This window comes from Apodemus sylvaticus, chromosome 4, assembly GCF_947179515.1.
Source record: "Apodemus sylvaticus chromosome 4, mApoSyl1.1, whole genome shotgun sequence".
In the NCBI taxonomy this organism is placed as follows: Eukaryota; Metazoa; Chordata; class Mammalia; order Rodentia; family Muridae; genus Apodemus; species Apodemus sylvaticus.
In genome coordinates this window covers 35,797,360-35,813,123 of record NC_067475.1, presented here as the reverse complement: position 1 = coordinate 35,813,123, position 15,764 = coordinate 35,797,360, and the positions used below count along the sequence as shown (strand labels likewise).

Sequence of the window (15,764 nt, the reverse complement as noted above, 5' to 3'; positions counted from 1 at the left end):
CACAGCTGGTAATATCCTCATTGTTCCGAGGTAGTAGTCACTCTCCTTGAGCAATGTGTTTCTATGACTGAAGGAATTAAAACACAACACTAGTTGTCCGGTCGCTTTGCTCTTTAACCCGGTCTCTCTGAGGGTATACAGACAGTGAGTGTAAGCTTGGGAACTAACACACGCCCCCTGGTGTTTGCATGCAGTCATTGCATTCAGCAGATCCTGGAGGCTGTGCTACACTGCCATCAGATGGGCGTAGTCCATCGGGACCTGAAGGTGAGTAAAAGCTGATGGAGAAGGTGAAGAGAGAGCCACCCAGTTCCTAAGGACTGTTCAGCTGCAGTTATGCCTGGAAAGGCAAATACAGTTCAAGCAATACAGTTGTGCAGACTTGTTCCACACGTGAATCCAAGTGCTTCCCCAGCCACAGCTCAGGTCATCTCCTAACACATCCTTGAGACTGAAAAATATAAATAATTTTAAAAACTATTAACAAAGCTTAGGTTCGGTGATTAAGTGCCATTTGGAGCCGTGAACTCTTTCCCCTGCCATTAATTCTTAGAATTCTAGGACTGTAGGCTTCTTTATTCTTTTATTTGAATTTCTACAAATAAAAATACTAAGGTCTCTTAAAAATAAAGAAGGAAAAAAATTGTATCAGACCAAGCATATAAAGTACAGGTTATTATTTTTCTAATGGGAGCCCACTAGCTTGTAAGAGTTTACTTAGTTTCCATTACCACTGAGGAGAGGAGACCTTTAGGTCATTTGGAATGAGGCAGGCTAGTCTTCCACTAATTTTCTGTTCCAATTTGCTCATAACTTTAGGTTAACTTTTGATATTTTAAAGAAACAGTGAAACTGGGGAAAAGAAACAGGAGATGGCTCCAGATTGATGGAGGAGATAGTCACCACCCAGTTATTCTCACTGGACATGGGTTTTATGTCCAACAGCATTTTATGTATCCAGTAGTGGGGTCATTGACTGATATGTCGATAGGATTAGATTTTCAAACAGCGATGATTAGATCATAGTGTGAGTAGGAAGTGTCATGGCACAAATGAAGCTATTAGATGAGACGCAAAGCCCTGGGCATCCCTCAGCAGAGCTGCCTTTGCAATGGTCTCTCTTCTGAGTACAAGTAATACAAGAATCATCATGTAGATAGGTGAACAGATGCATGATGGGTAAATGGGTGGAGAGATAGAGGGATGTTAGGTAGGTTGGATAGGTGGATGATAGATGATAGATAGATAGATGGTAGATAGATAGATAGATAGATAGATAGATAGACAGAAAGACGGACAGACAGACAGACAGACAGATGGATGAATACTTTTAACTTTGGAGATGTTTATGACTACCTTATAGAAATTTATGATTGGAGTAGAAAGAAATGAGTTTTCAGAGTACAGGAGTAATGCAAAGCATTGAGTGAGTCTTTGTTAGCTATGGCACAGTAGACACATTACACTGTGAATTCTAAATTTTGAGTAGCTACAAAACTTCTTGTTCTGTTTTCCACAGAAGCATCTTTGGATAAGAGCTTAAAGGACAATCATTTCTGCATAGCATTTTCCTATCTTAGCAGGAATGCATGTGAAAACCCAATGCATTAGGGGACATTCTGTCATTTATTGTGTATCTAGGATTTTCTGAGGCTGTTGAGCAGCAGTGGCTGTGGGCACAGTCACACCAGTTACTCTCTGCATCTTACATTCAACTCATCAAGGTATGATCACAACATACATTAAGAGGCAAAAGTAGCATGTGGAGTTCTAATGGATCTGCCTGCCTGTGCATGATACCAGAAGTTTCAAGTGTATACATCACCCAGAAATCCTCTGATCTCAGTATGTGAAATAGTGAATTCACTCATATAAAACAAGCAAACAAATAAATAAATGGAAGTGAAAACTGTCTGCACCAGTATACAAGATCAAGAATCAAGAGCTTTTCAGCTGGTGCAAAATTCCATTTAGTTCATTCCTAGGACCTTAGCTCATACCTTCTCTGGCAAAAGAAAAGGTGACCAGAAACATCCCAAAGCAGAGAATTGTTAGCTTCTGCTTGGATTACTGATATTTTAAAATTAGAAAAAAAAAAGAATTTTGAAAGACTCTTCAAATTGACTATCAATAGTATAGGGGAATTTAACCATCAAATAATCTGTCATAATAAAATCATTTGATATTATTATAATAAAAATGTTAACAGTAAATTGCTCATTTGACATGTATGTTACTAGTGATTGAGTCTTAGCATAGACAATGATTTCATGTGGACGAGGCAATCCCTGTAACTTGTTCATGTGATCATTGCATTTTTTCCAGATTTGCTCCCTAATAAAGGCAATGCTAATCAAAGACTCAAGATTAAGATTATTGTCTTAAGTTTCCTAAGTTCTCCCATATTTTATTTAGATGTAGGTGACAATGATTTTTGATTATTTCAAGAGTTTCTTAAAGTACCTACCAAATAGACTACCACATTTTATGCCATCAGAATGGAAAGTGAGTACTGTTCTAACTCAGTGTTCTATGGCTCTAAAGAGATACCATGACTACAGAAATTCTTATAAAGGAAAACATTTAACTGGGGCTGGCTCACAATTCATATGTGTAGTCCGTTGTCATCCTGATGGGGAGCATTGTGGCATTCAGGCAGACAAGGGCTGGACAAGGAGCCGAGAGAGTTCTGCATCCAGATCTGTAGCAGCAGGAAGAGAGAGACTCTGAGTTTGGAATGGGCTTTTTGAAACCTCAAAGCCCAGCCCCAGTGACACATTTCCTCCAATAATGCCACACCTCCTAATCCTTTCAAATGGTGTCACTTGCTGGTGATTAAGTATTCAGATCTATAAATCTAGGGGGAGGCTATTCTCATTCAAACCACCACAGGACTCAATCTATAAAAAAGAACCAAGAGGCTGAAAAGACCTCTCAGTGGTTAAGTGCTCACTACCTACCTAAGCATAAGGAACTGATTCTGGATCTCTAAGGCCCAGATAAAAGCCTGGTACAGCATTCTTGTGATCTAGAGATTGGGAGGAATCAACTGGAGGATCTCAGGGACTCGCTGGCTAGCCAACAAAGCCAGTCACTAAGCTCCATGTTCAGTTATAGACTCCATCACAAAGAGGGGAGAGAAATAGAACAAAATACCCCTCTGTGTACAGGTGCATGCATACACCCGCACCCACACACATATGCACACACATGGATGTGCTCCAAAAGATGGAGAAATTAAGAAATCTAGCAACATGAGTTGGATGCCTCTTCTGGGATATCTCCTCACTTTATAAACTGGGGCCAGAGGATTTTTTGTTTGTTTGTTTTGTCTTTTTCCAAGTTTCCACCAGGTCTGAAGGTGGTTCCATAACTTGCTTAAGTCCTTCACGATATTTTAATAATCTCAAAATCTTTCCAACATTCTGAAAGCTATTGCTTTTATATCCATATGAAATAGAGAACCAACCTTGTACACAGTTGCTGCTCATTGCAGCTGATAGGCTATAAATGGTTGTTGACACCAAGACCAGATGTCATGGAAAATCCTGCACCATTAAGAAGTAATGGGGTGGGGAAGGAACTTATGGATGAGAGTATCAGGAGAATCTATTTAAAAACCAACCTAAAAGTGGTTGTGTTGTTAGAGGGTAGAGATCACTGCACAGTCTGTAGGCTAGCACTGGAATTAATCTGAACATTTCTTCAGTTTTTAACACGCATTCCAGATTGAAAATGTTTCTGCACGTTGAAATGACAGAGGAGTTTGAACTACTCAGCAATGGACTTGCATAGTGCTGTATAGTTTCATGTTGAAGGTTAGGAGTAGCAGATATCCAAAACCTAGGTTTCAGTCCCCACCAAATGTTTCCTTAGAAATTATTAGTGAGCCAGCCTCCTGCATCCTAACAGACCATGATAGAAAAATTATTCTAACTGGCCTTTCTATAGCATGGAAAGAAATGCTACAGAAATAAAATTTGTGTGATATATATTTAGGGTTTTATTGAAGCTAGCCACTTAAATCAGTCTTACCATGACATACTGAAAAACAGATTTTTTAAATAAAATTAATAGCTGTTCTCACTTTTCAGCTTCCATTCCATGTTCTTTATGTTAGATTGGCCTATATGATATTCCCAGATGCAATGCCATCTCAGTGCTATTAATGTTAAAACGTACCCCATCCCTTGGAGGTAGGCCTGCCTTCTCCGGTGCATAGCTGCTGCTGAACAGTCTTCATGGGTGTCAGGTGAAACTCACATCTCAATGGATTTTTTTTGTCTTTGATGACTCACAGGTCCTTGAGTAAAACTGTCTAGGTCATCTCTAGCTATGGTTTTTTGGATTTGGTTTTTTCGAGACAGGGTTTCTCTGTGTAGCCCTGGCTGTCCTGGAACTCACTCTGTAGACCAGGCTGGCCTCGAACTCAAAAATCCACCTGCCTCTGCCTCCCAGAGTGCTGGGATTACAGGCGTGCACCACCACCACCCGGCCATCTCTAGCTATGAATGCTGCCCCAATCATTCAAAGGCCATGCATAATTAAACTCTAAGGCATTCTTTTTTTTTTCCCTTTTCTGAATACTTAAGACTTGGTTTTTAAGGATCTTGTGCATAGAGACCTGCCCAGAAGCTTTTCAGTGTAGTGGTAAGAGTAAAAGTACGTTAAATTCTAAAAGAGCTTACTCACTAATGACAATGGCATTTGTTCAAGTAATTTCTATTCTGTTAAATACTTAAAGGTCCTAAAGTGACCATGATTTCTTAAATGATTAGAACTCTGTGACTGAATTTGTGGTTCGCAAATTAGATTTGATGTATCATAGGAGACATTTCTGATATCTCAGTTTTTTGGAAGTAGAAGTTCCAAAGGAGAATCAGCTCTTGCCTACAGTTCAATGTACTTGGTCTCAAGTTACTTATTTATGGAATTATGGGAAATTACATGGATCAAATTAGAAAATAGAAAGCAAGTTGATCACAAATTTTCGTTGTGAAATTAAAATTTCAGAAGTGAACAAATTTAGCCTGATTAAAGACATTAGCACACTGATAAATATCCAGGGTTCAAATTTCAAACATGAAGTCATAATAAAAGTTAGATCAGCAGGAAGCACTTTTACATTCTTAAGACATCTTCCTCTCAAGCTCCAGATTAAATGATGTGTTTGATACTGAGGTAGTTCAAAGGCATACTTCATCCCTGAAAAGCTGCGAAGGTCCTTTTACATTTTCAGTGGTCATAACAGTAGTGAATCTGATGGCAGTGAGCAGCTATGGCCTGAAGAACTCTGGTATTTCATTAAAACTTGCTTGCTCACACTCTGATCTCTTATAGATTTAACCTAATTTCTTCTAAGTGCTGCTTATGGGCTTTTCTGTTTTGCATGGCTGGCTTAATTAATAAACACTGGTTTAGGCTGTGTTTACTCAAGTCCAAAACAACCCACAAAATTGACAAATCTAACGTGTAGTCAACTTGATGAAAACTAGGAACTTTCTTGTTTGTCAGCATATAAACAAAATCATTTGGCTGATAAAGTTTTCATATTTTCAGAGAACAGTTTTGGTGCTTGGAAGGGCCATTGTTTCCCAACTGTTCAGGTGGAGGCATAGGCTCCAAATTCACTTTTTACCCCCACAGCAGGAAGACTTTGAACCAGTATTCCATGTGCATGCTAGTCCAGTCTTCTTCATCTAGATGTCTGAGTGGACTGGTCCTCACAGTACGTAATGCTCAATACTCTTTGCCTAAGCATCTCCCCACTCTGTTTCTTAAAATCCATGAAGGAAGTCCAGGGAAATTGATGGTTCTGTCTCAGCGCTTATTTTCAAAATTCTAGTATTGGTTGGGAAGCAATGGTGTAGACACAGCCTCATTCCAAGTCCTTGAGGAATGAAAGATACCAAAGAAAAATGTGTCTAACTCACAGTATTTTAGGTGGGAGAATAAATATCTATGTAACATTTTAGTCACACTTTAGAGGAATGTAAATTACATAGTAAAATGGCTTATAAATTTTTGTTTAAGCTAGCTATAACATTTGGCAAACAATATACTCTTTCTTGCCTTTAAGAACAAACAGATTCTTAAAGACAGCCATTTTGATACACAATTCAGAGTCAGTCTCCAAAATTTGTGCAGAAATTGTTTGGAAACATTGAGGAATCAAAATCAGTACATTTGAATCCAAACTCTTTAAAAATCAAGTGGGATTTAATTTGCAGTTTCTTTTGCCAAATGTCTGTAGGTTGGTCCAACTTTGGGTATCATTTTGCCAGGTTTTCTCCTGCTGAAAATGCCTGTGCTCTGTTTGGCTTCTAAGTCCTTGTCATTGGCCAAGTGTGCACCTTGAGTGGTCCTTGAAGGCATGCGAGCAGGTGAAGACAGCAGCCCTACTAACTGCATCCTTCCCTGTTGCCTTTGCAGTGCCCAGTGAGTTTGTCTGATACCTGCAGACACGATGGCTCTCTACCGTTTTCTAACCATCCTTTCCCTGGGATTTAGGAATGGAAATCTCCAGGAGAGACAACCGTGCATGCATTTGCCTCCCCCTCCCCCTCTCCTCCCCTCCTCCCCCTGCCCCCCTCCCTGCCCTGTTTAATCTTGTACAAATGTTGACAATTTTAAGTAGTCCAGTCACTTAAAATAAAATAGATTCTCACTTCTCTCTCTCTCTCTCTCTCTCTCTCTCTCTCTCTCTCTCTCTCTCTCCTCTCTCTCTCTCTCCCTTCTAAATAAAGCCTGAGAATTTGCTTTTAGCTAGCAAATCCAAAGGAGCAGCTGTGAAACTGGCAGACTTTGGCTTAGCCATTGAAGTTCAAGGCGACCAGCAGGCCTGGTTTGGTAAGTAGGGCCGCTCTCCTTCCTGAGACTGAGCTCTCCCAGCCTGGATCTCCTGGTTCCTTACAGTCATTCCCTAGCCACACCCACACCGGAAGGGTACCCTAGCAGCCTCTTCACTAAGGTTAACACTAGTTTTATTTTGGTCTATAATGAGAAAATAAGTCAAGAGAAAACGGTCTTTCTTTCAAACTTCGCAAAGTAGTTTGTGGTAAAAATGGATTGTGTTCTAAGAATTAATCGCAGGGCTTAAGTGTGCAATATGACTTCCACACAAGTGCGGTAGATGTTAAGTACTCTCTCCTCATAGTAATAATAAATAATACTTTAAAGTTTAATCCTGATCTGGCAGCACATGTTTATAACCCCCACAACTAGAAAGAAAGAGACAGACCGCAGGGTCATGGGGCTCACTGGCTGGTCAGCCTTGCCTGCTGAGTGAGTGAGTTTCAGACCATTGAGAGACCCTGTCTCAGACACGAGATGGATGGTACCTGAGAAGCTGCTCCATAGGTTTTCCTCTGGAACACATACACAAGTGCAGTTCACTTTCATTTTTAATCCCATGCACTTGGTTCCTGTTAGTCATTTTTCACCCTCCCACCTGGATGTCTTTGCATAATGGCCAAAACTGTGAGACTTGACACCTAAGGAGCACATGTGATAAAATTAAAAAAACTAAAATGAGACAAATGGCCACAGAAGCATTCATATATATCCCATTTCTCCTAAGGAACTGGATGGCAATGGTGGCTTCAGTAGGTTTTTAACATTTTGTTGCTGCTGGGACACCAGAGGCTCACTACCATTCTACCATTTTGCCACATGGAAGAATTACTTTAGTTAGTGGCCGTTATGCCTCTTGCTTTAAATATCAAGTGGGGAAGAGAATTTATTAGATAGATTTCCAGCCATTGGTATTTCTATTTCTTTGTTGTCTGTTTTGATATTCCTATTTGTTCTTTGGAGTAAAAGCCATGTTATCCCTGGAGAGAGCACATTCTTATTAATATTGCACATATATATAATAGTACCACATTCTTAGGAGCTAAATATCTTGATGAAGAAGACCTTGCCTACTGTGCTCCAGCAAGCTATAGTCACAAGATCATTGTACAATGTATTGTTACCTGAAATCCATGAATTTGGATGTATGAATCAGAATATTTAGACTAGAGTCAACTGACAGTTCAAGTGGTGGGATTCTAAGAAAGAATAAGAATGATGGCATTACCTTGACATTTTAGTCTCAGGGTGAGGGTTCAGATATTTTATATTTGTATTTATTTGTTTATTCAGGCTCTCATTGTATAGACCAGGCTGGTCTTGAACTCACAATCCTATTATCTTAGTGCCCCAAACACTGGGATTTTATACATGTGTGCTACCATCCTTAGCTTGATCTTGTCATTTCTTATTGTTATGTAGTAATTTTCTTCTATGTCTTTTCCAAAGAGAAAGTTATTAACTCTCCTGTTCTTGGCCATCTATTATGACTAGGTTACTTTAGACAAATGGAAGTTTACTAGGTTTAAATCATGGACTACATACATTGCATATGAAACAGTGAAACTGAGCAAGACAAATATAGACATCTAATGAGAATGATGGTAGTGCAACCAAGACTCAAATATTAGCATCATTACAAGAATGAGACCATCACTTCCAAGAGACCTTAAAGGGGCTTGTTAGGTCAAGGGCTCAGAACATTGGATGTGTGAGAGGGATCTTAAAGCACAAGTGTCTTCCTCAGAACTTTGCATGAGTTTTCACTGGATTCTCTGTGCATCATTCATGAAGCCATTGGAGAGGGGTAGTGAAAGAAGAAAGGGTGTCTGTGGAATCCAGTATTCCAGAGCCTTTGAGGAGTCTCTGGCACCAATTGTACCCCACCTCTACTTTTCAATGGCACCACATTATGCCCTCAAGTAATCCTTGACCTTCAAGGGGTGGAACCTCAGTGGATTAATGATAAGCCTTGTAAAACTTAAGCTGTGTAAAGGGGCCCTGCCCTGGAGTCCTTTCTCATGGTTTACTGCATCCTTTCTAACCCTGGAGCAAAGGGTAATAAAATGAATGAGGATTAGATAAAAATAAAATAAAAGCATTGGCTTTTAATTTTCTAGAGAAGTAAATCTTCTTTCTTGTATGTCTTTGTTGTGTTTTTTTCTATAGTAAGTTTAAGTTCCTTGTAGATATGAGGAATGATTCCTTTCTTGGAAACTTAGCCTCCCAGTAAATAAACGCGGCAACTCAACATTAGTTATTAGATTATGGTTGGAGGAACCTGGGTGGAGTGTTCTTTTAAAGAGACTTTCCATTTTTGCCTTTTAAAGGAACATTTTCAAATGAAAATGGTTACCTTTGTTATTTTTAAATATTCTTTATTTGAAAACTCATTTTCAGAAGTAGAAAATATTTTCCACTGGAGTCTAGTTACAAATTTTATTGTTGCTTAAGCATTCCTTGTTGGATTCTAACCTTTGTATAATACAGGGGTTTTTTGGTTTTTGTTTCTGATTTTTGTTTTTTGCTTTTTTGCCATCTGCCCCCATCACTCTATCTTTGGAAGTTGGAGGTCTTGTTTGTCAGCATTCAGTGGTGAATCATCTGAATGTCCCTGGGTCTCCACGTAGTTGCCAGCTATGAATACGCCCTGGTTATTTATTAGTACACATTGAACTGATATTTTTCTGGGCTTATTTCTTCTCAGAAATTTCTTCTCAGTTACTGGTAGTCCTATCCCTACCCTTATAATTCTGTACCCAAATGATATTTGTTTTAAAATATATTTTCTGAAAATTTATTTCTGATTTGTCTTAGTATGTAGTCGTCCAGTCCTCCAAAATACCAGAGACTGACTGGCTTAAATTACTAAAGAGTTTTTTTTAATACTTTTTATAGGTACCTAATACCACCTCTTTTATAGGTGACTTTCATGAGCATTTAAGTGTTACCTTTTTGCAAAGAACTAATCTATCCTCAGTTTTCTCTTTTTTTTTTTTACAGATTTAGTTTGAATTTCCATATAAGTGATGTTAAAACCACATAAAATAATGTATCCCTGTGTCACAAAGACTAGGTAGCATAGTAGATCGAGTGTAGCGCGCACACACACAAGCATATGTGCACATACTCTTTCAAATAAGCTACGTGGTAGGACAAACGACTTATCTTCAGTTAAAGAAGGCCCATAAAGCATCCTTCCTCAGGTAATCATTTTCTATTGATGTTGTCATGCCAACCCTGACTCATGAGCATCTGCTTTCCCTAGGTTTTGCTGGCACACCTGGGTATCTTTCTCCAGAAGTCCTGCGTAAAGATCCTTATGGAAAACCAGTGGATATGTGGGCATGTGGTAAGAAATCATATTTTCAAGCATATTTTATAAAAGACCAGTGTCTTCAACAATTCGGGCTGCAATAACAAAATACCAGACACTGACTGGCTTAAATAACTAAAAAGTATTTTTAATGATCCTAGAAGCTGGAAAGCCTAACGTCATGGTACCTATAGATTTAGTGTCCAGGCAGACTATATGTCTGGATTCATAGACACCCATCTTCTGTTTTGAGTTCTCGCATGCTAGAGTCTTTATCATAAGGACATCATAATCTGAGTCATGAAAATTTTTTACTGCTAAAAGCTTCACTCACTTCTAATTTCATCAAAGCAAGGTTAATGATGTCACCATGTCAAGTGGGGGAAGGGCACAAATACTCTGTAGCAAGCAGTGTTGTGAGACTTGAACTCAGAACCTTTCAACCTTTAGTCCCCTAAATGATTCAGAGAGAGGTAAGTAAAGTATATCTCATGGTTTCCATGAGGGCTGGAGGAGGCAAGCTGATATTTCCAGAAGTGCTCTGGTGACACCAGTGCTTTATTTTGGAATACTAAGAACACAGATATAGAGAGCCTTATGGGGTTATGCACTCACACTGCTGAGCCAACCAGTTCTTCTAACAAAAACTGTTTGCCTAGGACACTTGGCAAGAATTCCAAGAACGAGAGTAAATCTTGAAAATAATGAGTGAGTAGAGCCTTATACCAGCCTTAATCTGCCAACCCTAACTAAAAAAAAAAAAAAAAAAGAATATCCTGTGCAGACTTAGCCACACAATGGGGAGGAATGCAACATCATTTCTCATAATAACATTTTTACGAGTTGACAAATTCTTCAAATATCCGAAATAAGCGAAATCCTACAAGTTGCTCTGAATATTTTTCTGCTAAGGTTCTCAGCGCAGCCTAGTGTTCTAATTCTTACACAGTTCCCTTACTACTCTCTAAAAATAGGTGTGACCTACCAAAGTCTGGCTATGGTGTGCTGTTGGTATGTTTCAGCGCTGCGTTTGTCGGCAGACCTAGAAGATGATTTTAAAATGGATTTATAGGTTATGGAAATAACTTCTTACATTCAGTTTTACTTTAAAAGAAATATCTCTGTCAGAATGATATACTATCCCACACTCCCCTGTCGGCTAAATGTCCCGAGCCACTACCTTATGTTTAATGGCAGACTGGCAGAATCCAGTGTGTTCTGAGTTCTCTCCATATCTAAAAAAGGTGGTTATGGGAAGGGGCTATGTTTGTAATCATGTCTGGCTACCAGTTTTTGGGTTACACTGACTCTTAACATCCATGATTTTTTTCCCTTTTAACTGTAAAATAAGAATATTAAACCCTCACAGAATTGTCAGACAAGTCACATATTTAGAGAAAGCATTTTACAGTGTGTAAAGCAGGGTGAAACGCAAAGTCATCATCGTTCTGAAAGTTTGAAAATGACTTAAATCAAATCAAAGACTGAGGTCTTAGATGTATCTCAAGTGCTCGCTTCCCACTGTCTTCTTGAAGCTGTTTTTTAAGATGATCTCCAAGGTACCTGTGAGTAAGAGGTGGTACAGACTGTTCTTTCCCATGTCTTAATACTAATGAATTAGGTAACTCAAACATTTCCCTTGTACTAGCTCCGAGCCCAGATCTGTTTCTACTGATGAACTTACAGGAAGCAGATTGGACCATGACTCAGGTTGTCTGACAATAGCAGCTCTTATGGAATATAGTCATATGCTTGAAAATATTTTGAAATATAGTAAAGCCATGTTTTGTGGATATTGGGAGGTGTAGAGTGAATGCTATGATTGGATCTTAAACTCTGTAGGGACCATGTGGGAAGTTACTGGTCTGAAACAAGAGGAGACTTACTGAAGTATTAAGGCCAGTGTCCCAGCTTTGGGACTCCTAAAAAGCTAGACTTGGCCACCCACTTTAAATGCTAAACAGACTGCTAGATAGAAAAGAAGAGACAGAAGATTTAATCAATGTGACCCTGCTGACTAGTGTGAACAAAGACGGTCCATGACCCCAAATCTGTGTTCAGGATATTAGTGGTTGGATAAATGTAGCAGGGCACAAGGTGTAGACATGATTAAGAAGCCCCCGTCAAAGTAAGGCTTGCTTATTGTCTCAGTTCCTGTTCAGCAGTGACTGAACAACTCTTTATTTTCAGGGCACAAGTTGGTTCTCATGTACTGCTCCAGGATACAGTCTGGCCATTCTAGATAATTGCCTCCCTCTATGGGTGAGCTGTCCTAGTGGATTTTGTTGTAACTGGAATCCAAGGTATCTGGAGGTTGAAGACAGTGGCTTGTATTTTGGTGTCTTCAGCCTTGAGGAAGCACTGGAGTCGAGTGTTGCAGATTCTTACATCGATACTCCTTGAATGATTAGCATTCCTATGAGGAATTAGACAGGAGTCTGACCCAAAGCGAAGAATGTAGATAAAATAGAAGGGAAGAAATTCAGAGACTATGTGCATCTTTTAGTCACAAGTCTGGAAATTCATCAGAGGCCACGTGACCCATTGCTATATTCAACTAAACACTCTCATAGCACCTATTTAGGGACATGACCACCACTGGGCACAGTTTAATTGTTACGGTTTTTTGTTGTTGCTGGTTTTTTTGTTTCGTTTTGTTATTTTATATTTCTTGATCATCATTATTTATTTCACTGTTTGACATTTTCTTGTTATGTCCTCTCAGGTAACCTGAAGGAATATTAAATTGTTATAAAATGGCATCTTCTTGCTTATAATTTTTTATTTTAGCTTATGCCTTGCCTTGAGGATAAGCATTTCATTCATCAGCTCTTTCATCTCTAGCCAATTAGGTTTTGGAGTTGTTTTGCTTTGTCTTTTTGAAAATAGATACTGGATTATGTTGTAAGAAATTATGTTAGATAATTTTTTAGAAGCAGTTCCAGAGAAAGAGCTATTATTTAAGGTGATGTAGGCTGTAAACACTCACCGTAGCATGTTCTTTGTCATATTAGTGGTTGATACAGAAAAGTGCAGCAGACATGGATAGAGAGACTAAAGGAAGGCTATACTGTAGAAGTTAGGTCTGTCTCTTCCTCCCAGCTCCATGCTCCCAGAATTAAAACTTAGACTCAAAATATATTTACAAATACATTGACCATGTAGCTAGGCTTTTCTCTTATTGGCCTATAACTTAAATTCGTCCATTTATTCTAATCTGCATTCTGCCATGTGGCTGATTACCTATGCCCAGGTATCATGCATCTATGTTCCCCACATCTCCCCAGGCAAATCTTCTATGCCTGGCTCTATCCCAGAATCCTTTCTGCCACCTGGATGTCTCGCCTTCTATTTCCTGCCTAGGCCATAGGCCATCAGATTTATTATTGGCAGGTGCCATATCCATACAGTCATATGACAGTCTTTCTACAGGCTACGCTATTAGAAACATGCACTTATCTGCACTTAGGAAATCTCAGCAGCACCATTACTTTGCTTTTATGATCTCAGAATATGATCTGCAGCTACCTGGTCTTTGAAAGCAACCAGTCTATTAGTGGAATATAAATAGTAGACACAAAGGAAGCCAGAACATAACCCTGTGGTCTGCCATTATCAACAGTAAATTGGCTTTAATGGTTTTCTTATATCTAAAGTAGCTTCCACAAATCCATACTGAGATAGGCAAATGTTTATAGATATCACTGGATTGCTGCCTTTTAATAGATCTCCTCCCATAAAAATTCCTTAAAAATAAAAGATAGAAGGAGAAGGGATCCAGTAAGCATAGGCTTGCCTCTCAGAATATAGTTATGCTTCTTGGGACTTTATTTGTCTTATTAGATGTCACTCTGAATGATCATGAGCAACAGTATATCACTAATGGTCACAGAATGTACCATGACTTTGGCCAAACCTTTTGACTGTTATGCAGTATGTTTCTTCTTTTCTTGTATCATGAACTGTGTGTCCATAGCCACATAACTCCAGGGAAACAGCCTTTCCATGCTTCAGCTGGGATAACTGAACTCTGGGCATTTTGTTACTCTGAAATCCCAGCCCAGTTGACAGTAAGCTGCTACTGTCAGTACTGTAGCTGCCTGACACTGGGCCGCCAGTTTCTCACCGTCTTCAACAGTCGCCACCCAGAGGGCCTTGTGCTCAAAAATAGTCTTTACCAGTGCCCTACTCGGTAGAATGAATGACATTTTCTTAAATGCCTTGGGGAAGATATTTAAGAATGCCTTGTATGTGTATGTGTAATTTCCTAAATTTGGTGCTTTTCAGACTGTGAACTACAGATTCAGATACTTCAGTATGTTCTGAAGTCTTATCAAAAGTTTAGCTTTCTGGGACATGCCCCAGAAGGATTGGAGAAAACTCTCTGAGGCCATATGGTCCAGCAACCCCACTACTGGGTGTATATTTGAAAGACTTGAAGGCAGAGTCATGAAGAGATTATGTCTGCTTATGTTCATAAACAGCATTATTCCCAAGAGTGTAAACATACTTACTGACAAGTTTATCAATTAAGCACTATGCCACATATAATAGTATATTGTATTGCCTTTAAAAAGACAGAAAATGTTGTCACATGCATTACCAAATGGATGAACATCAAAGGCATTGTGTTAGTGAAGAACAGCATAAAAATACAAACTCTGCATGACTGTGTTCAGGTGTGTGAAGTAGTTTAATTCACAAAGCCAGAAACAGGAAAGGTTTCGGTGTTGAGAGACACAAGCCTTTGGGAGAGGTTCTCTTAACACTGTGAATCTACTTGACACCACTCAACTGCACCCTTGAGAACCCATGCATCTATTTCATGTACTACATAATGTTCTGTGTTTAAATATAATGCTTTCCTTTAAAAAAAAAAAAGACAACTGCAATAGAAAAAACATCTATCAGGTAAGGCTCAGGATCTTGCAGTTTTTTTTCCCAAGCTTGCCATATGAGTCTAATGAACATCACACTGGGCACCAGTGCCCAAGCCAGCCAAGGTCTCCTTTAAGGCAGCAGATTTTAGGATCCGTACATAATAAGTAAAGGTTGCAGACAGGTGTGGTCCAGCCTGCTGTAACAAAGCAGCCCATTTGAACTGCACAGATGGGTGGCTCATCGTTTAGGAGGATGGGAGACTAAGACAGCAAAGCCAATGGTGCTTCTAGTGAGGATGCTTTTCAAAGCTACACACTGGCAACATCTTACTCTTACCCTTCATCTAGTGCTTTGACCTCTAAAGGATACCAGTACTTGTCCTGAGGGCTCCACCCTTGTGAACTAGCTACCTTCTAGGGCCACAAAGCAGCACAAGGGGTTTAGGGTTTCAACATACAAATTTTTTTTGAGATGACTCAGACCTTCAGTTCACTGTAGATGCTCCTTAGTCATGTTGGCCAGATACCCAGACCTTCTATTTGGGGCAATATCAACATCTATTATTTATCTTTGCCAGCACTATTCCATGGCATAGACAGTTTTATCCTCTGTGAAACGACGTTTATCCTGCTAGCTGTAATTTTTCTAGTTCCTGTTTAACCCATGATTGCTGTTAATCACTTTCCATCCTGAGCATTAGAAGATATGGGTGACC

The 15,764-nt window shown here is 39.3% G+C and overlaps 1 protein-coding gene across 3 annotated transcripts in view; it reads left to right on the top strand.

Annotated features, from left to right (window-relative positions):
* Camk2d (calcium/calmodulin dependent protein kinase II delta) overlaps nucleotides 1-15,764 on the top strand; it is a 259,713-nt gene that overhangs the window by 188,471 nt on the left and 55,478 nt on the right. For 2 of the 3 annotated variants that reach the window (XM_052179293.1, XM_052179291.1), the window contains exons 7-8: nucleotides 6,747-6,849; nucleotides 10,121-10,204. In XM_052179293.1, coding sequence (XP_052035253.1) covers nucleotides 6,747-6,849; nucleotides 10,121-10,204 — 187 coding nt within the window. Of the gene's footprint in view, nucleotides 1-194; nucleotides 268-6,746; nucleotides 6,850-10,120; nucleotides 10,205-15,764 lie in introns of all 3 variants that reach the window. The other variant, XM_052179294.1, reaches the window with a different exon arrangement.